Genomic DNA, 27,716 nt, shown 5'->3' with positions numbered 1-27,716 from the left:
GATGTACTGAGAAAGTCCTGGAAAATGGCTTTCCTCACTGCACTTTACAAGTTTAGAGCAGTTGCAGAGAAGATTTTTAAACTGTAGGAAGAGCATGATGTGAATCATGATCAGAAGAGACCAACTTGGGGTTTAAAAATGTTTAAATGTCGCATGAAAAAGGCAGAAAGATGAATTCTACAATGAGACTCTAAGAAAGAATAAGTAGATTAAAAATAGGAGTAGGCCATTCAGGCTTTTGCATCTGCTCTGCCATTTAATAAGGTCACATCTGATCCTCTGCCTCAACTTTACTTTCCTGCTTAGTTCCAGTTTTGTGGATTCTCCCAGTGTCCAACAATCTATTGATCTCAGCCTTGGATATACTCAATGACTCAGCCTCCACTGCCCTGGAGTGGAGAATTCCAAAGATTCACAATCCTCTGAGTGAAATGTCTCCTTATTCACAGGCCAGTATGGCGAGCCCCCTGATCCTGTGCCCCTTAGTTCCAGAATCTCCAGCCCATCACTTCCTCTCAGAATCATCATGAGAGGATCAATTGGAACACATCTCATTCTTCTGAATCCAAGGCCAAACTAATTCAATCACTCTTCATAAGGCAACCCCTCCCCCCCCCCCCCCAGAATCACTCCAGTGAATCTACATTGCACGGACTGTAAGACATGTTTATCTTTCTTTAGGTATTGTAAGAGCACATGGTGCAATGTGTTCTAGTTTCAACAGTAATGGAGCATGTTTACACTCACAATAAGGAAGAACATCAGAAGCTAACTTTTTTGACGTTATCTATTTTGTTAAAAAAATAAAATGCAGGGAGGGACTTAAAATATAAAATAATTTTATACCCTTTTTGAGGTCAAATTTATTACAAGAGCCTAACACAAATTAATTTTTGCCAGTTTTTAAGTTCCACATTTGAAACATTACCTAATTTGCCACCATAAAATTTTATTTCTATAGTAACACAGTGACCAAAATGTGACCCAACAACATGTAGCAAACGTTTAACTTGTACTGAGGTAAAATCATCTGTGAATTAACTTAAAATATTGATTCTGGAAAAAGCAAAGCCCAATGGTCTTTTTGAAATTTCAGCTGTACGATACTGGACAATGAGGGGGCCAAAAATACCCCTCTTGTATCCACCTCCGTCCCTTCATCTTGTCCCCCTACTCTCGTTTCTCCAGGAGGCTAGTGAAAACATTCTGTTACCATATCCTCACAGTTGTAACAAACAGTACCTACTTTTTCTTTCCAGAGCCTTTCACATGATGGAACTTATCTCTTGGTTTTCCCCAATCTTACAATCTTGAGCTTTGCAAAGCTTAAACCTGATGTTGCCCTAATTACTTTCTCTATTTTCAAAACTGTGTCTTAAACTATGGGCTTTGACCCTTTATCTGTTTTGTTTTAATTTAGACCACACATTAAAAGGCATTCTGCAAATAAAAAAGGCACTAGCAATGAAAGCAGTAATGGCAGTTTTTTTGTATATCAAATCTTTAATTTTGTAAAAAATGATGTAGAGTTAAATGTTTTATTACTTTCTGTAACACAGATTACAAAAGGCAGTTTAACTTCAAACAATACTGATTTATTTTTGTTGTTATTTGGGCTCAAATTCAGAGATTTGCCTTGGTTATTGTGTGATTTAATTTTAACGACTGACTGGCACTGACTTGAGGGAATGGAATGCCTTGTAGAGAATTCTTATCAAATAAAGCAGAGGCACGCTAAACGGCTACACTGCCCATAGATTAGGTGATGACACAAGGACAAACTCTTGATCTCTGTTTAGGGTTTCTCTGCCAAATACTGTGTGTAGATATATTGAGCTCTGCTGTACCATCATAATCAAATAAATGGCTGCTCATACATTCTTCATTCACAGTGGGCTGATGGATCCTTGACTCAGGGATCAATGCTTTCCAGCGAAGAGGAAAGAAATGATCTCAATTTTAAATGAGTGGAGCATGCCCATAATTGTTAGTCTTGGGCAAAACTTATGGTTTGCCTACTTTTCAACGATGCAAGAGGCCAACAGGAGTATTTTTGATTTGGCAGAATGGGTAAAATCTGTAATAGGGAGAATTTCAACCTGCTTCGGAACTTTTCATTGTTTTGCAGCTGCTTTGCAAAAGATAAGATTTAAAATTGCAAGAGACCTGTTATATAGTTACTACTCTTTCCTTACTCCTGCAATTTGTTTATTTTGAAGAACAGTGTAGATCTGATTTCTGGTACATTGTCTAAGTGCTCTAAAACAATGTCTATTAAATCCATTTTACTTTTATGAAAAAGAGAATTGGCTAGGGATGGGTCAATTAGATTCTTTGTTTAATAAAAAGCACATTTGTAACCTATTGTATCTTAGTTGTAGTGTGAAGTAGAACTCTACCCTAAGTGCGTAGAATTAAACCAAGAGTGCATTAATAATAGCCTCTAACTGTTGTTGAGACCTGTAGGCCACAAGGCCTCCTGTGTTGGCCCATTTCTCGGTTTCTTTTGACCCTTCATCAGGCATCTTGTATTGGACTTCTGGAATAACACCAGGGCCTTTCTCCTTCACCTCAGCCAGGACTTTGGCAAGGTTTACAATTCCCCCTCCTAAGGATTTCAAGATAGCATGAGGGGCACAGGTATCCCATTTAAATGTAGTATCTGCTGTGATGACATACGCATCTGCCAAACCAAGGATAGTACACAAGATTTTGTATCCTGCCCCTGAAGCATAGAACATTCTTTCACCACAGATAGGAGCTAATGCTTTCTTGATGCAATCCTTCTCACTTGAGCTCATGACTATTGAAAGTTGGTTGTGATGTGCAGGAAGCTGCTTTGGTATGGAGTGGACATTGATGTCGTTGTAGGAAATACCCCAGTAATATTTTCCCTGCCACCTGCAAAAAGAAGAAAAAAAATCCACGTGAGATTTTACATTTTGACAAACCTAATAAGAACTGCTTGTTTTAATAGAAATCTTGCTTCCGTCAAAAAGCCTTGAAATGGTTTTAGGTATCACTTAATTGTAATCTAGAGAAAGACTAAAACAGACTAATGGTTTTCCACAACATGGAAAGTTCCTTTTTTCTCCATTCATTCTCGGAATGCAGTATCATTGGCAAGGCCAGCATCTATTATCCATCTCCAAATGCCCACGAGAAGGTGGTGGTGAGCCACCTCTGAACTGCTGCAAGTTGTATGGTGATATTCCTCCCACAGTGCTATTTGATGGGGAGTTCCTGGATTTAGACCTGGCAATGATGAAGGAGCGATGATATATTTCCAAGTCGGGATCGTCTGCAACTTGGAGGGGAATCTGCAGGTGGTGGTGTCCATATGTTCCTATTGCCCTTATCTTTCTAGGTGGTTGAGATCACAGGTTTGGAAGGTGGTGTTGAAGAATCGTTGGCTAGTTGCTCCATTATACTTTGCAGAATTTTACAAGATGTGAAGAGTTTTCTCCACATTAAAAGCTTTCCAAACTAACAGAACAAGGAGCTGCCCTAAAAGAACAATTGTCTTCAACCAGTGCTTGTTTTGATAATCTTCCTTCCAACATTTATTAGCTCAGGGTGCAGTATTTAGATTGGACTCACTAGTCAAACTACCATCTGATTGGCCAATGATACCCTTTTGTTGCAAACACTGAAAATCACTGTACCTTAAATTTGGGTCCGCTTCATTAAATGGGACATTAATAACTCCCATGATTGGCTGCCCTGAGTTTCTGTCAAAGACTCCAATAAGTACAGCAGCAGATTTCAGACCGTATGGGTGGATGCCAGATTTGAACTTCTCTTCAAGCTGCCCTTTGATGTATTGATTGGTTGAATCTGTAAACGGAAACATCGGAGATTTTAAAAAAGACAAAAAATTCTTGAAAGGACAAGAAGGCAATATATGTTCAGTCAGTTCAACTTCATTCAGTTCATTGAAGTGTGCAGACCCAGTAAATCTAAGGCATTTGTACTACTTCCTTTCTCTTTCATATTCTCTCCCAGGATGCAGGTGTCACTGGCAACAGCAGCATTTATTACCCATTCCTGATCACATCTTGAGCTGCCTTCTCAAACAACCCCACTGTGTAGCGAAGGTGTTCTCCCACAACTGTATTTGGCTGAACTGAACAATTTGCTGGACCATTTCAGATGGCTGCTAAGGGTCAATGTTACAGTAGTCACACTGCAGTTCTCATTTTTCACTTTCAACACTCTCCAAAGGAATCATTTTCCAATCACTATTAGTCACCTGCTGGAGGAAGAAGTGAAAGGGATTTGGGTGGTGAAGGGGCAGGGAGCATCTCTTATCTGCTCGTGTGGCTGCCTCCAAGACAATCAACGTCTTGATTTATCGTAGTGATGCCCTTCGCAATGGACAGGTTCCCCGGTTATAATACAGAAAGGGAAACTCACAGTGACTGCAATCAACAAAATCAAAAGGGTTCCACCTTCAGAAAACTTGAATCCCCACAGCTAACTGTAGGGTGGGGAGAATTTTTTTTTGCAAGATGATTGAAAATTTTGCTTACCAATAGGATCAACCCATATCCCTATGGTGTCCATAGGAATGTCTATATTTAGTTTTTCCAAGTCTGGACCATCGATGTGGACATCTTCATGGATGCACTTAGCTAGAAGGCCAGCAGCTTTCAGATTCCCATCCAGCACTTTACTTATCAATTCTGCAGTTGCTTGCTCTGTTTTGCAGACTTTCACAATAATGGTTTCACCTGCAACGGAAATAAAGAGCACAGGATTGTAATTCAGCAAGCTTGTCTGAAGAATACTATGTAGAGTATTGGTCTCCTTATTTAAGGAGGAATGTACTTGCTTTGGAAGCAGTTCAGAAAAGGTTCAGTAGGTTGAGGCAAAATAAGTTCAGATGCTGGAAATCTGAAACAAAAACATATGTCAGCTCTGAGGCGACTGATGAGGTCAACGTGAGAATGGCAGACTTGTCCACAAATGGGGCAGGAACACTGAGGAATTTATTCTCCCAAAAGGGACATGAATCTTTGAATACTCTACAACAGGGAGATGTGGAGGCTGAGCCTTTGAATATATTCAAGGCTGAGGTAAATAGGTTTGTGGATTATGGGGGAGTTAGTGGATTATGGGGAACTGGTGGGAAAGTGGCACTCAGGCCAAGGTCAGATCAGCCACAATCTTATTGAATGGCAGAGAAGGCTTTAAGGACCATATGGATGACCCCTGTTCCTATTTTTTTTAAACGTTCTTATAAGTGGGGATCTCAGTTTAAAACTGGAGGAAAACCTAGCTTGTCCATCCTTAGACCTATTACTGTAATTGGGGAGATACACAAATTCCATTCAAAAATGAGTATCAGCACATCAAGGCAATCCAAGGCTGCAAATGAGTCTTGCCCAGAACATCAAGAGTGTTTAGTCTTCTTGTGCTCTGATAGTTGTTGAGCAATTGCAATGAAACTAGCTAACTTCTTGGACAGGACCTGAAAGCCTTTCACGATTTGGTGCAGACCCAAATCTCAGGAGATTTACCTCCATGTCAGCCTGTTGTCAAAGCAGAAACCCCCATTCCATGCACACAGGGTGCTTTGAATACTGTGTGCGCCTGATTGTTTTAAACTCAACCTATCTGATATAAAACATGTACATAACAATGCTCATTACAGTCAGTTTAATACCAATGATATTTGCATATTTGAATTCTGGAATTGTACAGTCCATTACAGAAAGTGCCCAATATATTTCCTTTCAGTTTGGCACACCAATTAGCTATAAAATGACTACTGAGCTCTAGGGCAAGGTACTGGTTTGTTCCGTGGTGATAATAGTACTGCATCAGTAGAAGTGCCAGAAGGGAGGTGTTAATGAACCATTAAGGTTGACCTTGCCCAAACTGGTTCAGCTACCTCCTTCTTCCTTTGCAGTCCCTTGGGACCCAGGATAACTTGCCTCCACAGTTTTGTGGGCTCTGAGGTGACTGATGAGGTCAACTTGAGAACGGCAGACCCTTCCACAGATGGGGCAGGAAGTGCTTGGTGGGGTGGTAGGTGGGTAGTTTGTGAGGTAGGATGCTCCTTCTGCTGCCTACAGGACTTCTGTGTGCTCCTGTTGTATGGTTCTCAATACCATCCCAAATGCTGCTCCTCCACTGAGCAGTTATGTGCCAGCGATTCCCAGGAGATGTTGTGCTTTATCAAGGAGGCTTTAAGTATATCTTTTCCCCTGTCCACCTGGTACTCTCTTCCTGTGACAGAGCTCAGGATAGGTTGTCTGTTTTCAGAGTCTGAAATCAGGCATGCAAATAATATGGCCTACCCAAGGTAGCTGGCCAAGTGTAACTGGGACCTCAGTGCTGGAGATATTGGCCTGGGAAACGATGTTGATTTGCTTGCCCTTCCAGTGAATTTGGAAGATTTTGCAGCAACAACATTGGCAGTATATTTCTATTGCCTTGAGATGCCTGCTGTATGTAGTCCAGGTCTCAGAAGCATATAGGAGGACAGGGATCACTACCTGGTTAAACCATAAGTTTTGTGCCAGGTCTTGATTTTCAAATACCCTTTTCTTTGATTGACAAAAGGCTGCACTGGTGTACTGAAGGCAATGGTGACTTTCATCATCAATGTCTGCCTTCACTGAGAGATAGCTCCCAATATATTGGAAGAGGTCCATGTTTTAAACCCATAACATCATAGTAAACCGGTGCCCCCATGTGATATTGATACTTGTAATAAATTTATTTAAATCCTGGTTTGCAAAACAGGGTAATTCCTTATTACAACTAATTATTATTTTGAGATTTGTGATACAACTAGTCCAAGAATCCACCGACTTTTGATGTGTAGATCTCCAAGCCCTTTTTCAGCAACAACTGGCAACAAGTTTGTTGACTTCTAGTTAACCGATCTGAAACTCTAGCGGGAATGCTTCTTAGGATTTGCTGCTTTATGCCAGTTTAGGAGCTTAGGGGCTGTATTATCCATCCCCGGAATCACATCGTATTACCCAGAAAATTAGACGTTGAAGGGAAAAGCAGAAATATTGCAGCATGACTTGATATAAATTGTGATAGAAAATTAAGGGAGTATAAACTGCTATTGAAATTACTAAAAGCAGTTTAAATATTTAAAGCCCAGACATTACATTGCAGAATTATGCAAATAAATTCTCATTCTAATGCTAAAATAACACCAGGTGGTTTGTCATTAAAAAGCTTTAATAGGCATATTCTAACACTTCCATTTTTCAATTATACTCTGCTGATTCTGTGATCAGTTCCAACGTTAATCTTTTGACTGCAAGGCATTGTTGTGTAGCCCTCAGAACTAAAGCTAGATGGCCCCAATGTGAAAGTGCACTGCTTAGTGTGGTACAAAGTCAGACAGCTTGGAGGTCTTTGGTTTGGACCGTTTTACCTGGTGTTATTTGGCTCAGGGACTGGTGCTACCCTGCTGGGATAGAAATCAGACAGTATGCATCCGTATGCATCCAATCATACGAAATGGCAGCCCACCAAACCTATCCCAAATAGTAATTATATAGCTAAACATTGGGATCCCAAGTGTTCCTGTCCCACCTAGAAGAGGTGTAAATGACAGTTTTAAGAACAAACTGAAAATTAATTGGGGGGGGGGGGGGGGGGCGCGGGTGGAAGGTGACATTCTGGAAAATTGCTCTCTCATCTGGTCAAAACAAATCCAGGAGAACAGCAGCAACCACAGGTTGTGGTATTTGTCCTATGATCCCTCCTGAAAAGTGTTCCTGCAGTAGCTACTTGGGTTCATGCATGAAGAATGCCTGTCTGAAGGAGGTCCTGTGGCACACCCAACTCTCAGTGGAACCGTACACCATCAAACAAGTCAGTACTAGAGGAAGTATTAAAAACCAGGGGAGAAATGTAATAAGTGACCTGAGAAGCATTTCTGCAAGATTAGATTCTCACCATGAACAATGCTTGTAAAGTCAAAGACAGCCAAGAATGAGGATTGGTACAAACACCCCTTTGTTTTGTTCCATGTACTTTGTGAGGTTTGCCGGAAAACAATGAGGAATACTCCAGGGCACCAAAATAAAGGAGTACTGAGCCCATCGGTGGGAAGGGAATGAGTTAATAGCAGCTGATGAAATAATTCATCTAAAACTGGTTCAGCATCAACTGAATTTGTTACTTCAGCTCCCTCACACTTGAAAACCTGACTGCACTCTACATATCATGGAATGACTGAGAAGCATTTAGTAACATACCCAAGCCATTTTCAAAATGATTGGATTCCTCTCCAGCGATGTGAGATGCAAGCTCCGGAAACTAATTGAACAGAAAGATACCAACTAAAGTATCTGGAAGTTATAGAGTTAATTTAAACACATTAGCCAGCAGAATATCAGATTTTAAAAGAAACCTTTTTATGAGTCCGTCATAAGGCACCAACCCAAACTCTCCCCAAGCTATTAGCCCAGTGAAGCAAAGCAGCAGTTGAGGACAAAGTGGAAGCTGGGTTCTCTCACTCTTCCCCTTCCTTCCAATTAAAATTCAAGTCTCACCTGAACTCGTATCAATATTTCATACATTGTCTCTTTTGAAATGTAGCAATTAGAGTTCAAGACTTTTTTAAAAATGCTCTGCTTTTATTTACAGCAAAGCCTGGTACCTGGTGCCACTCAGAACAACTTCCAGTGACATTTGTCATGTCAAATAAGCCACTGTGTCAATGTGTACTCCAATGGGTACACTCCCTGATCAAGTGTAATCCATTTCCAGTAGTTGAAATAAATTTACACACACCCAAGTAAATTGCAAACAAAGCACATTTATATTACATCATAACCCCAAGCACGACATAATCTTTTTTTTTTACAACCTTTAAGCTATTTTTTCCCCAGCATTACAGTTACAAACAGAACAACTATGAAAAATATGTGACATAGATAAACCTTGCCCCTTTCACCTCATCTTTTAGGGTCATACAGACAGAAACAAGCCCTTCGGCCCACCATATCTATGCCAACCATCAAGCAGCCATCTATACTCATCTCATTTACCCACATTAGATCCATCTGCCTCCACCACCCCCTCAGGTAGTATGTTCTAGATTCCAGCCACCTTCCGGGGGAAAATAAATTACTTGAGCTCTTGGAGTAACTTTCTTGCTCATTAAGATGAGAGGCCAGAACATGGTAGGCTGCCCCTAAGAAGTGGGAATGAACCATTCATTAACTGTCAGCCTAGGATTCTATTGAATCAGCTACAAGGCAGATATACTGTTGTGCTTCAATCACATCACTCAAGATGTGCCTCAGCACCTGACCCTCCATTGTGGATGACAAGAATGTTTCCGTTTCCAACTCTGCACCAGAGGAAACTATTAAATAACTACTGAATTTGGGTGCATTCTTATACTCATGTGCTTATGTGACTTGGGAACTACAAGGTGATTGCTGATTACAGAAAAGGGATTCTTTTTACCTAGGCATGGTTCAGGCATAGTGTTTCACCCAGCCTACCTTTCTAGCAATACTCAGTACCTTTTTCCCAATATCATGCTTAATCACTTCTTGAATGATGACATCTGCCAGAGTCTTGAAGTCTTGCACAAACTTCTTGTTTTTCTCTGGCCCTTTCTTCTCTTCGATCAGGAGCTGGAAGAGTGTGTCTTCTCGTTTGCAAGCCCGAGCTATATTTGCAGATTTCTCAGAGGCACAGATCAAGGCAGTTAGGAGAGCAGCCATAGCTGTGATGTGGCAATCTTTTAAGCACTGCTATAGAAAAACAAACAATTGTTACGGCACGTGTTGCTGATTTACTGAAGGTCTCCATCGTATGAAAGGAGCCAAATGCTCTAATCTTGCCTACCAAGGCTATCTAAACGATAGGAAATAAATCCATCTCAGTGGACACCCGGTTCTAAATATAATAATCTCAGCCAAATGAGATTCTTGGTAAGCATGTTCTTTCTGATTCTGGTTTCCCATGAGAAACCTATTAGCTAATAAAAATGGACTTTCAACTCCCATGCAAGCCTCTCCTCCTCTGGGTTGTAGATGCATACATTTTAATTCAGTATCAGATCATTCATGATGGATTGTGTGCAAAAATCATTACATACATAAATTAAGACAGACACAGCGGGGCAGTTGATGTGTTGCATACGCAATATGTGCGAGCCAATTGAAACTAAGGTGATTCACAATAAACACGTCTGCAGTAAGTGTTAGCAACTTGAGGAACTTCGGCTCAGAGTTGAAAAGCTAGAGTCTGAGGTTTGAACAATATGATGTGCCAGGGATGAGGGAAGTTACCTGGATAGATTACTTTTGCCTGAAGGCAGTCACATCCTGTAGATTAAGTACCGTAGAACTAGTAGGTGAAGAGGGACAGAAAAGTGTGACGAGGAGCGAGGCAAGTGTGAGGATCAAAGGTAATGTTGGAGGAGCCTCATGTCCAACAGGTACACAATTCCTCAAGCCTGTCTGGACAAGAGCAAGGAGTGTAGGGTGGATGAGCAAACTGACCATAGCACAGTGGGCAACTTAAGTTGAGGGAGTGAAGAGGAACATGGTGGTAATAGGGGACAGTGTAGTTAGGGGGATACTGTTCTCTGTACAAGTTCCAAAGGCCATGTTGCCTGGCTGTGCCAGGGTTAAGAAATCTCCCTGGGGCTGGAGAGGCACTTGAAGTGGGAAGGGAAAGATGCAATTGTCATGGTACACATGGAAACCAATAATATGGGCAGGGCAAAGGAGGTTCTGCTAAGGGAATATCAGTAGCTAGGGTCCAAATTAAAAAAAGAGGGAGAAAGGTAATCATCTTTGGATTACTACCTGAACCAGGTGCAAAATTACTAAAGATCAGAGAGTTGTAAGTGCGAAGACTAGTGTGGGAGAAATGGATTTCAAGTCATGGGACACTGGCACCAGCACTGGGGAAAGAGGGAGCTGATGAATTGAAATCAAGTTCACGAAATCAAATACTAGTGCAAAGGGTGATGGGGGTGTAGGTGGTGTAGTTTAGGTGAGAGAAGATTTTGAAAGTTAAAGAGAAAGGACAAAAGTGACAGTATAGGGTGGTGAAATAAGTAATGATAACCAGGGTGTACAAACATAGGAGTACATGTCAAGAGCAGAAAAAATGTCAACAAGACAAAACTGAAAGACCTTTACCTGAATGCAGTCGTAACAGGATAGATGAATTCATGACACAAATGGAAATGTGTGCTTTGATCCAATATCCTTTGCAGAAATGTGGTTGCAGAGTGACCAAGGATAGGAATTAAATATTGCAGGATACTTAACTTCTGGAAGCAATAGGGAAAGAAGCAGTGGTAGTCTTGATATTAAAGAATGGAGTACAGGCAGTAGAGAGAAAGGATCTTAGCTTAAAAAGGGAATTCATGGAATGTATGAGAGATGGTTTTCTAAATCAGTGTATTGAGGAACTAATGAGAGAAGAAACTATTTTATATCTAGTATTGTGCAAGGGTTACTTGATGATCTTTCAGTTAGGAAGCCTTTAGAGAAGAGTGATCATAATGTAGAATTTTATACAAAATTTGAAAGTGATTTAATTCCATCTGAAATCAGGGTCTGAAATGTAAAAGCAAACTACAAAGATATGAGGCACAAGTTAGCTATATTAAATTGGGAAATTATATCAAAGAATGAGAGCAAATAAGCAATTGCTAACATTTAAAAATTAATACATGTTTTACAGCAAATATGTATCCCTTCAAGGCAAAAAAAAGTGGCCCAGGCGTGGTTAACAAGAAAAGTTAAAGATAGTTAGAGATCAAACCAAACTCTTATGTTGCCGCTAAGATGAACAATGAGCCCAAGGACAGGGAAAATTTCCGTCTTCAGCAAAGGACCAAATTATTGATTAGGAAAGGTGAGAAACATAACAAACAGACTGTAAAATTTCTATTGATATGCTAAAAGAAAAAGATTAGCAAAAGTTAACAAAGGTTCCTTAAAGACCGAGACAAGAGAATTTATACTAGGGAATAAAGAAAAGGCAGAGATATTAAACAAGTATTTTGTGTCTGCCTTCATGGAAGAAGATAAAGAAAACCTGCAAGAAACAGTGGAGAGCAAGACTGAATGAGGAGCTCAAAGAAATTAATACTAGCATACAAAAAAAAAGAAATCAGTGGGACTGATAGCCAATAAATTGCAGGTCATTGGGTCCTAACATCCCAAGGTTTTGAAAGAGGTGGCAAATGCACTGGTTCTCTCCTTCCAAAATTTAATAGATGCCAGAACAATTCCCACAGATTGGAAGGTAGCAACTGTAACCCCACTATTTAAGAAAGGAGGGAGAGATAAAAACATGGTACCACAGACCAGTTAGCCAGATATCAGTAATAGGGAAAATACTGGAATGTATATTAAGGAAGTGGTAGCAGGGCACCTGGCACCTAAAAAATAATGAGATTGAGCAGTCAACATGGGTTTATGAAAGTAAATTGGTAACTTGGTTTATTATTGTCACATGTACTGAGGTACAGTGAAAAACTTATCTTGCATACCGTTCATACAGATCAATTCATTACACAGTGCATTGAGGTAGTACAGGGTAAAACAGTACAGAATGTAGAATAAAGTGATAAAGTGTTACAGTTACAGAGAAAGTGCTGTGCAGGCAGACAATAAGGTGCAAGGCCATAACGAGGTAGATTGAGAGGTCAAGAGTCCATGTTATCGTACTAGGGGACTGTTCAATAATCTTATAACAGTTTGAGCCTGTTGGTATGTGCTTTCAGGCTTTTGTATTTTCTATCCAATGGAGGGGGGGGGGGAAGAAGAGAGAATGTCTGGGGTGGGAGGGGTCTTTGAATATGTTGGCTCCTTTACCAAGGCAGCAGGAAGTGTAGACAAAGTCCATGGGGGGGGGGGGGGGGGGGGGGAGGGGGGTGGTGGTGGTGGTGGTGGTGGTGGGAGGCTGGTGTCCGTGATGCGCTGAGCTGTGTCTACAACTCTCTGCACTTTCTTGCAGTCCCGGGCAGAGCAGTTGCCGTACCAAGCTGTGATGCATCCGGATAGGATGCTTTCTGTGGTGCATCGATAAAAGTTGATGAGGGTCAAAGGGGACATGCCAAATTTCTTTAGCCTTGAAAAAGTAGAGGTGCTGGTGAGCTTTCTTGGCCGTGGCATCAATGTGATTTGACCAGGACAGGCTATTGGTGATGTTCACTCCCAGGAACTTGAAGCTCTCAACCCTCTTGACCTCAGCATCATTGATGTAAACAGGAGCATGTGCACTGCCCCCCTTCCTGAAGTCAATGACAAGCTCTTTTGTTTTGCTGACATTGAGGGAAAGTTTGTTGTCATGACGCCATGTCACTAGACTCTCTATCTCCTTCCTGTAGGGAAGTGAACTCTTGTTTGACAAATCTAGGGTCTTTTGAGGCTATCGCTAGCAGAATAACAGGGTAAACCAGTTGATGTGTTTAGATTTTAGGAAGGCCTTCAATACAGTGCCACACTAGAGGCTATTATACAAAATTTGAGTGCACTGTTAGGGGTTAATATACTAGTGTGGTTTGAGGATTGGTTAACAGACAGAAAACAGTAGGAATAAATGTATTTATTCCTGTAACTAGTGGGGTGCCACAGGGATTAGTGCTGGGTCTCCAGCTGTTCACAATCTATATCAATGATCTGGACAATGGGACCTGGTGTATATCCAAATTTGCTTATGATACCAAGATGGATGGCAGTGTGAGGTATGAGGAGGATCTAGAGAGGCTTTAAGGGGACATAAACAGATTAAGAGAAAGGGGAAGGAATATAATGTTAAAAAATGTGAGATCACTTTGGTAGAAGAAAAAAGGACAAACTTTTATACACACACGCACACATAGTAAGTACTGCTGATGTTCAGAGGAACCTGGATACACAATATGCAGGTACAGGAAGCAGTATGGAAGGCAAACAGTTTGATGACTTTTATTGGAAGAGGATTTGGGTAAAAGAGTAAAGATGTCACATACTGAAATTATATTAGAGTCCTGGAATATTGTGTACAGTTCTGGTCTCTCTTCCTGAGGGTATACTTGCAATACAAGGAGTGTAAAGAAGGTTCACCAGATTGATACCAGAGGTGAGTGGATTATCCTAGGAGATGAGAGATTAAGCACAATGGGCCTATACTCTCCAGAGTTTAGAAGAATGAGAGGTGACCTGATTGAAATATACAGAATTCCCCACAGAGTTTAACAAGGTAGATAATATTGCAAGGGTACAATTTCCCTCGGCTGGGTTGTCTAGAATCAGCAGTCACGGTATCAAAATAGGGGCTGGCCATTCAAGACTGAAGTAGAAAGAAATCAGCTCTCTGGGATAGAGAATTCCAAAGAGGGCAATGGATCTTTGGAATTCTCTACCCCAGAGGGCTGTGGAGGCTCAATCGCTGAGTATATTCAAGATCAATAGACTTCTGGATGTTAAGGGAATTGATGAATATGGGATTAGAGCAAGAAAGTGGTGCTGAGGCAGAAGATCAGTCATGATCTGATTAAATAGCAGAGCAGGCGTGAGGGGGCAAATGGCTTCTATTTCTTATGCTTTTATTTGTGCTGGTGTAGATGTACAGGAGGTTTACTCACTACATGACAGTAATCCACAGATTTAAAGACTTGCATTTTGAAAGAAATTCCTCCCATCTTTTAACATCTCAGTACTTCAGGTGCAATTCCTGACTTTGAAGTGAGCAACAGCAATGAGATAAATTATTAATTGATTTGATTTTTTTTGTTGGATGGAGTTACCAGCAAAGGAATGTTGGCCCAGACACCGGGAGAACTCCCTTCTACAAAGCACAAAAGAGAATTACTATTCTCCAAATCCAAGTACAGATGTCTTCTCTGATAACATTAATTACTAGGTGGCACTCTAGATAATTACAGCTCCCTTAAATTGTAACAGCCATTTGAACCCAAGCATTAGACTCCTTCCCACTTTTGAGACTGTAATAAAGCACCATGTTATGTGGGTTTTAAGGCATTTTTATTGTGGAATGGAAAATAAATTCTATTGCACTGCAAACTCAGTGCATTTGGATTAGGATCCTATACAGGGAAATCAAAACAGGAGCTACACATATACAGTATATAACCTCCAAGTTCAGTATAAGAGACGAAGACAGCACATAACGTGCCAATGATGATTGCAATATTTCTCAAATATCTGCCACACACGTAGTGTGCCCAGACCGGAACCCATGTTGGGAATCCCTGCACAAGCCACCACTGAAAACGCACCTTCACCGAAAGATTTTCCAGGATGTTTTTTTTTATTTTCTTCCCTCAGGTACTACCACATAATTTTCCAAGTTGACTCAGAAGAATATAAATAGATTATTCCTTCCTCCATACCAATAATGGGCTAAAATTACTAACATACTTGGGTGACAATTTTCATAAAGCATGTTTTAGTCTTGAAAAAGCTTTGCATCGCAATTAAAGGAGGAATTCATTGAATGAAGTATAGTCTTGTCACCTTGATTTAATCTGCAGTGCATTGTAACATTGAACATCAATTATCTCTGTCTATTCTTTTTTTTAAGTAGAATCTCTTTTTATAGTCTGCCATGTGTTTCAGAGTAGGACCCAAATTAGCTCATCAGAGATTTCAGGTTAAAATAAATTTACAAATAGGGCTAGTGCTAGGAGACCCATTTACTCTGCCACGTGTCAGAGCATCAAAGCAAAGGAGGCCATTCCATCCATCATGAAAACTACTACTGAATATATAAATGTGTAGAAATTCATCCCTGGTCAGTCATGGTAAATGTACTATATATAGTAGTGTCAGCTCATTGTAATTTGCCTCCAAAATTCATTCCATTGAAGACTTCCAGAGGCGGAGTATAATGCCTGACAGTATCCAACAAGGATGAATTTCTGGGCAAGAGTCTCAACTGTATCTGCTGGAGTTTAGCCAAGTGGGAATTGACTGAAACATACAAGATCCTGTGATGTCTTCACAAAGTAGATGTGGAGAGGATGATTCCTCTTGTAGGAGAATCTATAAGTAATGGAAGCTATTTATAAAGGAAGGGATCGCCCATTGAATACTGAGATGAGAAAAATTTTCTCTGACAGGGTCATGAGTTTTGGAACTCTTTTCCTCAAAGGGCGGTGGAAGCAGAGTCTTTGAATATTTTTAAGGCAGAGGTAGAGAGATTCCTGATAAGCAAAGGATGAAGGGTCACTAAGGTACACAGGAATGCACAATTGAGGTTATAGTTAGATCAGTCATGCTCTAAGAGGCACGGTAGGCTCAAGGGACCGAGTGACTTACTCCAGCTCCTAATTCATATATTTAAAGTGGAGAATTTATAAGAAAGACAGACTTACATTCAGGATTTCCCAATGCACTTAAAAGAAAGTGAGGGACTTTGGAAGCAGAGTCACTTCTGTAATGTTGAAAGGCAGCAGCAATTTACAGACAGCAAGCTCTCTCAGACAGCGATCTGATAATCTGTTTTAGTAACAGAATCCCCAGGGCAAAACTGTCTTGCTTTTCTTCAAAATAGTGCTGTGGGAAATTTTATGTGCACCATTTCCTCCATGTAAGATAAGATTTCTTTATTAGTCACATGTACATTGAAACACACAGTGAAATGCACCTTTTGCATAGTGTTCTGGGAGCAGCCCGCAAGTGTCGCCACACATCCAGCGCCAACACAGCATGCCCACAACTTCCTAACCCATATGTCTTTGGAATGCGGGAGGAAACCCGAGCACCTGGAGGAAACCCATGCAGACACGGGGAGAATGTACTTACAGAGAAACTCCTTACAGACAGCGGCTGGAATTGAACCCGGGTTGCTGGCGCTGTAATGGTGTTACACTAACCACTATAACTACTGTGCCTAACATCTCATCCAAAAGCTAGCATTCCCAACAGTGCAACCCTCTCTCAGTACTGGACTATCAGCGCTGATTTTTGTCCTCAGATCTCAGGAGTCGGACTCAAAGGCAAGAGTGGTACCCAGTGAGCCACAGCTGACATTAGGGGTGGAAGCTGTCATCTGCATCCATCTTAATTTACCGGACTAGATTGCAAAAGTCCTTTATTTGTAACAACATTGTGCATACTCCTTCCAACCCTGTATTTATCTGATACAAGCTAATCTAATTCTTGGAGCCCGACTACATAACTGCTAAAATTCATTGTCGTGCAGGTCACTCTTCTCTCCATTTTCTCCAAAACCCAAATCATTCCCCATATTTGGTGATTAAATGCCTGTAACATATTAGTTTTTAAAATACCACATTTCCTGAAAAATGAGCAGAGTTTGACATTAGGACCACTGCAATGTCCGAAATGTTTTCAGAGGTTTCCCTTTCACGCTGGTGTAGAACCTGATACTAGGGTGGGGGTTCATATTGAATTCAGGAAATGAGACCCAGAATTTTAGAGTCTGCAAGAACCCCAGCCTGGCAATCAACTTAATACAAAACTGTCTCTCTGCTGATTTGATCAGATCCAAACTAAACAAGGTCAACAAATACACTTTGGAGTGGAGAATTTATTAAATCTAGGTTCACCAAAATGCCACCAATGGGCACCACAGCCAACACAAGCAGCTGCTTGCAAAGGGCCTTTGTATACTTCCAGGATGCAGCCTTGGAAAAAAATACCAGAGATGTTCTGATGGAATGCAACATTTATTCCAACACATAGTTTGGGTAAAAGTACACAGGAGAATCTCAACATAAAATATTACAGCCAAGGCACTCTATCCCAGAGCATGATTCCCAAACAGGCAGAGGTATTAAGTAGCCTCACAGTCTGGCTGTTACACAGGGAAATCATGTCAACTTGACTCAAGTGGTCTCATCCCTCCATGTCAGAAGATTGTTGTTTCAAGCTCCACAATTCTGGATTGACATTACAGAAGAATGCTGCTCGATGAAAGATTTGCTTTTGCAAAGAGATATTAAACCAGGACTCCATTTCTCTCTTTAGGCAGACATTAAAGATTCCCAGCTTCAGTTGAGGGATAGGGAGTTTGCCAAGTCCTCTGGCCAATGATTCAGCTTAATTGAACATCTCCCAAAACAAACCAATTAACTCATCTTCAAATTCAGAATTGGTGTTATCTTTCTCCATATAATAAGTACTCCAAATCAACTCATTATATAAAATGCACAAGAGAACACTGGGAAATCTGATGAGAAACTATGGAAATCCAAATGATATTAGACAAGCAGCTATCTGCTCACTCTTCAATTCACATTCAGTTTCTACTGCCAGCCAAAAACTGGCATTTATGCTGTTAAACCAGTTTCCTGAAGGCCAACAGTAAACTTGTAGGCTCAGAAAAAAAATGTTAAAAGTTTGGCACTGCTATATGGAAAGCTGATTTAACAACATAAACATGGTGTTGGGTTCACAGAATCCCTTCTATCCTTTACGAATTTTGGGTTGAGACACCCTAGGGACATAAAGTAACTGCAAATTCTGTTCTTGATGCAGTACTGGATTCAGTAGCATATTGATCACCAGACTTGTGAACCAAAGATACAGAAACAAGTTCAAGTCCCAAGCAACAGTTTGGGAACTTAAATCCAGTTAATTAAATTAATCTGTAATTAAAAAGCCAGTACCAGTGACATTGACCGTGAAACTAGCAGACTGATGTCAAAAACTTTCATTAGCGAAATTTGCTCCCTTTACAGAGTCTGGCCTACATGTGGCTCCAATAATAAAAGCTGGAAATGCTCAGCAGGTCAGGCAGCAACTGTGGAGAGAGAACAAGAGCTAACATTTCAGATTGATGGCTTTTCATCAGAACCACAATCAAATGTTAACATTTTTGACCTGAAACTTCAACAATGTCCCTCTCTCTCTCCACAGATCCTGCCTAACCTGCTGAGTATTACCCATTTTTATTTCAGGTTTCCAACATCTGTAGTATTTTGCTTTGGGACATGCGACTCTTGTGGTTGACACTGCAGTGGCCCAGCAAGCCACTTGGTTCAAAGACAGTTAGACATGAGCAATAAATGCTGGTCCAACCACTGATACCCACACCCCATCAATGAATTGAACACATACATAACAGTCCTACCATTACCATTGACCGCTCCCTCAGTGCTCCACTGGAACTCAAGTGTCTGGACTGGAACTTGAAGCAGCACTTTCTCACCCAAAGGTAAAAGTGTTGGGAAGGTGTGGGGCTATTTGGATTTGAAATGCACCATCAGAAATAGTGAAAAGTCAGAATCCATTTATCAATTTTAAAAGGGGTGTGCATAATTTTTTTTTAAATGTTCAGAGGTTATAGGAGAAGTCCAGGGCAGTGGGTTGAAATGAATTGCTGTTCAGAGAGGCAGCACAACAACAAGGGTCAAAAGCCTTGAGTGCTTTAAAAATTCTGTTTCACAGACAGGAAACACCAAGATCTGGAATGCATGAGCCTATAGGCACAAACCTACAGTGCCTAATGCATTTAAGGCACAGACTGATTTGAGGGTGGTACATTCCATTGTAATTATAAGGCTGCATGTAGAACACCACTTGCCAGCCAGAGTGCGGAGATTCAGTAATTCCTCTCACTCGAGCTCGGTGACCACACTGCTGTAGTTGACTACAATTATCTCATGCACATAATTTACATGTAACTATACTCTGCATATTGCATCTTTCTGGAGATGCAATCTTACTCTGCTTTTATGAGGAGAAGTTGCAGTAGTTTGTTTCCTCTGCTCTTTTAAACATTTTACATTGAGTTAAATTGACTTTGTTTGCTCGAAAATAGACTGTTGTGAGTAAATTGCTCTGTCCCATCTCCAACTCATTACCTGATAAGATAAAATAAGAGGCATGTTGTCACTAAGTATTCTGCAATTATAAATGTTGTTATAAAGGGAGGTGAGTGCAAATGATTTACTAAATGTCAGGGGCGTACTTGTTTACCAAACTTTAGCCTTGCACGGATAACCTTGAGAGAATTCTCATCTCAGTGAGGCAACTGTTTTAGGTTTTAAGCTCATGACTTGATACACTTATATTGATGATTTCAATTACAATAAGACAGCAGTGTACTGGTTATGTTACTGGATTCACTTATAAACACCCCTTTTAAAGTTCATAATAGATTCTGACTTTTCACTACTTCTGATGGTGCATTTCAAATCCAAATAGCCCCACACCTTCCCAACACTTCCACCTTTGGCTGAGAAAGTTCTGGCTTCAAGTTCCACTCCAGTACTGAGGCTGACACAAAAGTCCTAATATGCTCTAATGGGTGGACATTGAAGATATCATGGCACTATTTAGATGAAGAGCAGGGGAGTTAGCCCTGTTTGCTGACCAACATATAGCCCTTAACCAACATCTTTAAAACAGTTTATCAAGTCATTAACATACTTCTGTTTGTGGGAACGGGCTGCATGCAAACTGGCTTTCCTTTATCATTTCAAATTAACCCTATCCTTTCCCAAAAACTCTTACCTTCTCACTTTGTTCTTTGCCAATCTTTCTCCAGTTCACCCCAAGTCTTTTCCCTCCCCTCTTTAGTTTCAACATTTGTTTTGGGCTTTATTTCAATATTATCATTTGATTTGTCAGTTGCCTCATTTTAATTTTCTCATCCAAGAAGCTCCTCTGTGAGCTTCATTTTACCTGTGGGATACGTGGAACTGCTTAAGTCTCCGGTTTAAGTCTTTTCCATTGTTGGGCCATTGTCCAATATACCACTTCCCCCCTCCCCCCCAATATAGCCACAATTCCTTTATAACAGTACATTTTCCCCTATTAAAGTACATTTATCATTAACTGTTCATCTCTTTTTCATTTGTTATCTATAAAATGTTGAGGTGAGGGATACAACTGCCCTGACCAATGAACCTACTGCATTTTATACCAATAGTTTCAACTCTGCCTCCTAGTTACTAATCTAATCAACATGGCAGAGCAATGATCCTGGCCAGATCTTCAACATCTCCTCCTCTCTTTAATCACTGGCATCACCCCCATCTCTGATTCATAACCATTAGAGAATGCTGGGGTAATTAATTGGTAATTGGTTTATTATTGTTACATGTACCGAGATACAGCAAAAAGCTTTTGTTTTACGTGCCATCCAGACAGATCATTCCATTTGCAACTGCATCAAGGTAGAACAAAAGGAAAGCAAAACAGAATGCAGAATAATGTTAGTTACAGAGAAAATGCAGTGCAGGTAGACAAATAAAGTGCAAGGGCCACAATGAGGTAGATTAGGAGATCAAGAGTTCATCTTTAGCATATAAGAGGTCTGTTCAAGAGTCCGATAACAGTGGAATAGAAGCTGTCTGTGAGCCTGGTGGTATATTTTCAAGACAGAATCAATGGAGGGGAGGCTTCCAATGGAAGTTGTCAACAGGGAGTTCACAACTTCCTGTAATTTCTTGGGCTGAGCAGTTGCCATACCAGGCTGTGATGCATCCAGATAGGATGCTTTCTATTGGGGGGGCCTAGCTGATGACATGGGACAGCTTAGTGAGAAAATTCCAGTAGAGAGATAATGTACCAGCCTTTTGTTGCGAGGGTTTATAAGCCTTGCTCCAGTTGTTCCAAGGCTTGGTGAGGAGCAGTTTTGATTGTTGTACCCAAGTAATTATATACTTAACAAAAAACAGAAAATGCTAGAAGCATTCAGCAGGTCAAGCAGCATCCATGGAGGGAGAAGCAGAGTCAATACTTCAGGTCAAGGATCCTTTAAAAGAACTGGAAAGCTGAGAAAACAAGTGTGCTTTAAGTTGCAGAGAGGGAGAGGGGTGAACAGAGGCAGGAGATCGCCCTAGGAAGTGAGGTCAGATAATAAATATTGGCTTCAGAAAAGTGAGGAGAACTCTCCTAGTCCTTTTCGATATTATGCCATTAGATCTTATACCCTCACAGCAGAAAGACGAGATCACATGTTATCATTGAGCATACTCAAGGCTGAGACAGGTAGGTTCGTGTATTAAGGTATCATCAGTGGGTGCGGACAATTGAACGAATTGAAGAAGCAGGTTTAAGCGGCCACCTGCCGCTGCTGTTTTTGTTGCATCCAGAGGGACAACGGACGCAGCGGCCTGCGCCTGTAGCGGGTACAGAGCTTCCCCTCTGCGCCCAGGCCCGCTCCCTACCCCTCCCCGCGCCGCCGACAGCACCGAATGCCGCCGATTTATGAACGGCTTTTCCGGCTGTTCCAGCGTGGGTGATCGAATCCATTGGGGTTGACCCGGTAGTGAAGCGCTGACACGTTATCACTTACCTGCTCCTCGCCGTCACCGCAAACCTTTCCCTAGCTCCAGTCCCCGTCACTGCTGCTGATCAAGGATGTGCGGGGCGGAGGGAAGAATAAGTCAACAACGCCCACCCAAAGGGAATCCCAACCTCCCACGACGGCCCCGGAAACGTGGCCAGTGCTTTAAAGGGCACTGTCACTACATATCAGGGAAAGGACAAAATATTTCCGGCAAGGGAGTGGTTTTACTTAGCGGAGAGAAGGCAAATGCCGAGGGAGCGCCGCGCTACAGGAGGGGCGGTGCCGAGGGAGCGCCGCGCTGTGCTGTGTGAATTCTAATGGAGGGCTGCACTGTGACAGGGGGTGGCGCTGTAGGACTGTAGCACCATCAGGGCGTGACGCGGAGGGAGCTTGCGTTTGCATATTGGAGATGATAACATGTGATCTCGTCTTTCTGCTGTGAGGGTATAAGATCCAATGGCATAATATCGAAAAGGACTAGGAGAGTTCTCCTCACTTTTCTGAAGCCAATATTTATTATTTCTTCAATATCACTTAACATCTGTTCAATATCACTCGTTTGTGGGAGTCTGTTGTGAAAATTAGCTGCCCATTTTTTAACAGCGAGGTCTACATTTTTTTTTAAAAAACGCATTGCTTCTAAAGTAGCTTAAGGCATCTTCAAAGTGACGTATAAAATGTCATAAGGCCATAAGATACAGGAGCAGAATTGGGCCATTCAGCCCATAGGCTACACCGCCATTCAATCATGGCTAATTTTTTTCCCTTAACCCCATTCTCCCCCCTTCTCCCAATAACCCTTAACCCTTTTAACTGATCAAGAACCTATCAATCTCTGCCTTAAATAACCCAATGACTTGGCCTCCACCACCCTCAGTGGCAATGAATTCCACAGATTCACCACCCTCAGGCTGAAGAAATTCCTCCTCATCTTTGTTCTAAAGGGATGTCCCTTTATCCTGAGGCTGTGCCCTCTGGTCCTAGACTCTCCCACTGATGGAAGCATCCTCTCCACGTCCACTCTATCCAGGCCTTTCAGTATCCAGGAGGTTTCAATAAGATTCCCCTGCTTCCCCCCCCCCCCCCACCCCCCCCAACACCACACCTTCGAGTGCAGGCCTAGAGACATCAAACGCTCCTCATACGTTAAGCCTTTCATTCCTGGGATCATTCCTGTGAACCTCCTCTGGAATGTCTCCAGGACCAGCACATCCTTCCTTAGATACAGGGCCCAAAATTTCTCACAATATTCCAAATGCAATATGACTAATGCCTTATAAAGCCTCAGCAGTACATCCTTGCTTTTATGTTCTAGTCCTCGAGAACTGAATGCTAACATTGCATTTGCTGCCTTTACTACTGACTCAACACAAGGGCTGGAGTGGCTGCTTGAGGTTTCAGGGTTGAGATGTTTCAAAAGGGATAGAGAAGGGGGTGGCATTGCTAATCAGGGATAATATCACAGCTGTAGAAAGGGAGGACATCAGAGAAGGATCATCTATTGAGTCAGTGTGGGTGGAAGTCAGAAAAAGGAAGGGAGCGATCACTGTATTGGGAGTATTCTACAGACCCCCAAATAGCCATTAGGACACTGAAGAGCAGATAAGTAGGCAGATTTTGGAAAGGTGCAAAAATAACAGGATGGTTGTCATGGGTGACTTCAACTTCCCTCATTTTGATTGGCACCTCCTTAGTGCAAAAGGTTTAGATGGGGCAGAATTTGTTAGGTGCTTACAGGAAGGATTCCTGACGCAGTATGTGGACAGACCGACTAGAGAAGAGGCCATGCTGGATCTGGTATTAGGCAATGAGCCTGGTCAGGTGACAGACCTCTTGGTGGGTGAACATTTTGGGGATAGTGACCACAACTCCCTGACCTTTAGCATAGCCATGGACAAAGATAGCAGCAGACATTATGGGAAAATATTTAATAGGGGGAGGGCAAATTACGATGGTGTTAGGCAAGAACTTGGGAGCATAAACTGGGAACAGATGTTCGCTGGTAAATGCTCTGCAGAAATGTGGAGGTTTTTCAGGGACCACGGGGTTCTAGATAGGTTTGTCCCGCTGTGACAAGGAAAGGATGGTAGGGTGAAGGAACCATGGTTCACAAGAGAGGAAGAAGGAAGAATATTTAAGGTTTAGGAAGCAAAAATCAGATAGGGCTCTTGAGGGTTATGAGATAGCCAGGAAGGAGCTTAAGAAGGGACTTAGGAGTGCTAGAAGGGGACATGAGAGGACTTGGCAAGTAGGGTTAAGAAAAACCCTAAGGCATTCTACACGTATGTGAGGAACAAGAGGATGACGAGGGTGAGGGTAGGACTGCTCAGGGATAAGGGGGGAAAATGTGTCTGGAGGCAAAGGAGGTAGGGGAGGTCCTAAATGAATATTTTGCTTCAGTGTTCACCAGGGAGAGGGACTAAGATGAATGTGAGGTTAGCGTAGAGCAGGCAAATGTGCCGGAGCATGTCGAGGTTAAGAAAGAGGTAGTGCTGGAGCTACTAAAAAGCATTAGGATAGATAAGTCCCCAGGGTCAGACAGGATATACCTTAGGTTACTATGGGAAGCGAGGGAGAGATTGCTGGAGCATTAACAATGATCTTTGAGTCCTTCCTGGCCACAGGAATGGTACTGGTGGATTGGAGGATGGCAAATGTTGTTCCACTGTTCAAGAAAGGTATAAGGGGTAATCCCAGGAATTATAGACCAGTAAGTCTTACATCAGTGGTGAGAAAACTATTGGAGACAATTCTTAGGGACAGGATTTATGAGCATTTGGAGAAACATAGTCTTATTAGGGACAGTCAACATGGTTTTGTGAAGGGCAGGGCATGCTTCACGAGCCTAATAGAGATTTTTGAGAAAGTGACAAGACAGATTGATGAAGGATTTGGTATATATGGATTTTAGCAAGGCACTTGACAAGGTTCCCCATGGTAGGCTCATCCAGAAAGTCATGAGGTATGGGATCCATGGAAAATTGGCTGTGTGGATTCAAAATTGGCTTGCCCACAGGAGGCAGAGGGTGGTTGTAGAAGGGGATATTTGACCTGGAGGTCGGTGATCAGTGGTGTTCCGCAGGGATCTGTTCTGGGACCCCTGCTCTTTGTGATTTTTATAAATGATTTGGATGAGGAAGTGGAGAGGTGGGTTGGTAAGTTTGTAGATGACACGAAGGTTGGTGGTGTAGTAGATAGTGAAGAAGGTTGTCGTCGGTTGCAACGGGATTTAGACACTTTGGAAGAATGAACTTGAAAGCAGAGTACATGGTTAATGGCAGGATTCTTAGCAGTGTGGAGGAACACAGAGATCTTGGGGCCCAAGTACATAGATCCCTCAAAATTGCTGCACAAGTGGATAGGGTGGTTATGAAGGCGTATGGTGTGCTGGCCTTCATTAGCTGGGGGATTGAGTTCAAGAGCCAAGAGGTAATGTTGCAGCTTTATAAGACTCTGGTTAGACCACATTTGGAATATTGTGTTCAGTTCTGGTCACCACATTATAGGAAGGACATGGAAGTTTTGGAGAGGGTGCAGAGGAGATTTACAAGGATGCTACCTGGGTTGGAGAGCATGTCTTATGAGGAGAGGTTGAGCGAGTTAGGGCTTTTCTCTTTGGAGTGACGGAGGATGAGAGGAGACTTGATAGAGGTATATAAAATTATGAGAGGCATAGACAGAGTCAACAGCCAGCATCTTTTCCCCAGGGTGGTAATGGCCAATACCAGAGGTCACCCATTTAAGGTGTGTGGAGGAAAGTTCAGGGGGGTGTCAGAGGTAGGTTTTTTTACACAGAGAGTGGTGGGTGCCTGGAATGCACTGCTGGGGGATGGTGGTAGGGGCTGATACAATAGGGTCATTTAAGAGACTCTTAGATAGGCACATGGATGAAAGAAAAATAGAGGGTTATGGGAGGTGAAGTAGAGAGGGGGATCGATAGAATATGGATAAGGTTTATATAGGTCGGCACAACATTGTGGGCCGAAGGGCCCATACTGTGCTGTACTGTTCTATGTTCAACCTACAAGTTAACCTTAAGGGAATCCTGAACTATCCCTCAGCAGCCACTTAAAATGACACGTTCAGAAGCCATTGGAAAATATGCTTCCTTGGAGTGATACTTAGATCTGAAGCCTGCATGCACTGCTTTCTCTCTCTGTTGACTAGCAGTTAGGATGAGTAAAACATTAATCAACTAGAAGTAAATTAACAAAAAATGCCCCAATTTTTGAGGAGGTCTAATCAATAAACACCACCTTATGAGTAAAACAGAAGGAAGTATGAGATATTATGATATTATCTTTCAAGGCAGGTTGAATTGGAGAGCCTGGAGTACATGATTAACAGCTGTGACCACATTTTAATTTCCAAAGTTTTCCTTAAATGGTTTATAATTTATAGTTTATTGTTTCCATCCCCTAAAAAGTGTGGGGGTGCACCGAATAACTCTTTACAATTGTAACATCAGTCATCCTATCTGAAGATTTAAAGAAAATATTTAACATCATTCTCTGTGTTCACAAGATACTCTCAACACCTTTTCAACTTCTCATTTTTACATTGTTTAGGTGTTCACGTACAAACTGCTGTTGTCTCTGATCTGACTGGCCAGTTTGAATTAAGTTTCAAACTCCCCCCAGGGATTTTGTGGCTAAAGGTACTGCATAGAATCAAAAATTATCACTGACATACGTTGTGAAATTTGTTGTTTTGCGGCAGCAGTACAGTGCAAGACGTAAAAATTACTATAAATTAAATAATAAATAAATAGTGCAAAAGAGGAATAATGAGGTGGTGTTCATGGGTCCACAGACCGTTCAGAAATCTGATGGCGGAGGGGAAGAAGCTGTTCCTGAATCATTGAGTGTGGGTCTTCAGGCTCCTGTACCTCCTCTCCAATGGTAGTAACGAGAAGAGGGCATGTCCCAGATGGTGAGGGTCCTTAATGCTGGATGTTGCCTTCTTAAGGCACTGCCTTTTGAAGATGTCCACAATGGTGGGGAGGGTTGTGTCCGTGATGAAGCTGTCTGAATCTACAACCCTCTGCAGCTCTTTTCGATACTGCACATTTGAGCCTCTGTACAAGGCGGTGATGCAACCAGTCAGAATGCTCCCCACTGTACATCTGTAGAAATTTGCAAGAGTGTTTGGTGACATACAAATCTCCTCAATCTCCTAATGAAGTAGAGCCACTGGCGTACCTTCTTTGTGATTGTATCAATGTGTTGGACCCAAGATTGATCCTCTGAGATGTTGACGCCCAGGAACTTGAAGTTGCTCACCCTTTCCACCGCTGACCCTTCAATAAGGACTGGTGTGTGTTCTCCCAACTTCCCCTTCCTGAAGTCCACAATTAATTCCTTGGTCTTCCTGATGTTGAGTATGAGGTTGTTGTTGCAACACCACTCAACCAGCCGACCTATCTCACTCCTGTACGCCTCCTTGTCGCCACCTGAGATTCTGCCAACAACAGTGGTGTCATC

General features: G+C 41.8%; 2 protein-coding genes across 5 annotated transcripts in view; one reads left to right on the top strand and one right to left on the bottom strand.

The window, feature by feature from the left end:
- The window catches only part of pan2 (poly(A) specific ribonuclease subunit PAN2), a 90,668-nt gene that overhangs the window by 61,657 nt on the left and 1,295 nt on the right, over window positions 1–27,716 (top strand). The gene's annotated exons all lie outside the window — the stretch shown is intronic.
- On the bottom strand, window positions 825–22,518 carry inpp1 (inositol polyphosphate-1-phosphatase). Of its 4 annotated transcripts, XM_052009682.1 has the most exons (7): window positions 22,240–22,518; window positions 16,343–16,551; window positions 9,513–9,746; window positions 8,235–8,295; window positions 4,533–4,733; window positions 3,666–3,837; window positions 965–2,901 (listed from the first exon to the last, which is right to left on the bottom strand). In XM_052009682.1, the coding sequence occupies exons 3-7, from the start codon at window positions 9,714–9,716 to the stop codon at window positions 2,415–2,417; spliced, it is 1,125 nt and encodes a 374-aa protein (XP_051865642.1). In that variant the 5' UTR covers window positions 9,717–9,746; window positions 16,343–16,551; window positions 22,240–22,518; the 3' UTR covers window positions 965–2,414. The 4 variants fall into 4 exon arrangements, with proteins under 4 accessions (XP_051865640.1, XP_051865642.1, XP_051865641.1 ...); XM_052009680.1 differs by lacking the exon at window positions 16,343–16,551 and having other exon boundaries at window positions 825–2,901; XM_052009681.1 differs by lacking the exon at window positions 16,343–16,551 and having other exon boundaries at window positions 9,513–9,743.

Source organism: Pristis pectinata, chromosome X (assembly GCF_009764475.1).
Source record: "Pristis pectinata isolate sPriPec2 chromosome X, sPriPec2.1.pri, whole genome shotgun sequence".
Lineage (NCBI taxonomy): Eukaryota > Metazoa > Chordata > Chondrichthyes > Rhinopristiformes > Pristidae > Pristis > Pristis pectinata.
The sequence above is the reverse complement of the archived record's forward strand: the minus strand, read 5'-3'. Positions and strand labels throughout refer to the sequence as shown.

Excerpts from the sequence above, each read along its gene's own strand:
- inpp1 (XM_052009680.1), bottom strand. The coding sequence starts at position 9,716 with ATGGCTGCTCTCCTAACTGCCTTGATCTGTGCCTCTGAGAAATCTGCA. Across the intron at positions 8,296-9,512 it reads AGCATGATATTGGGAAAAAG|TTTCCGGAGCTTGCATCTCA; the intron begins GTACTGAGTATT and ends CTGTTCAATTAG. Across the intron at positions 2,902-3,665 it reads GAAGCGGACCCAAATTTAAG|GTGGCAGGGAAAATATTACT; the intron begins GTACAGTGATTT and ends TTCTTTTTGCAG.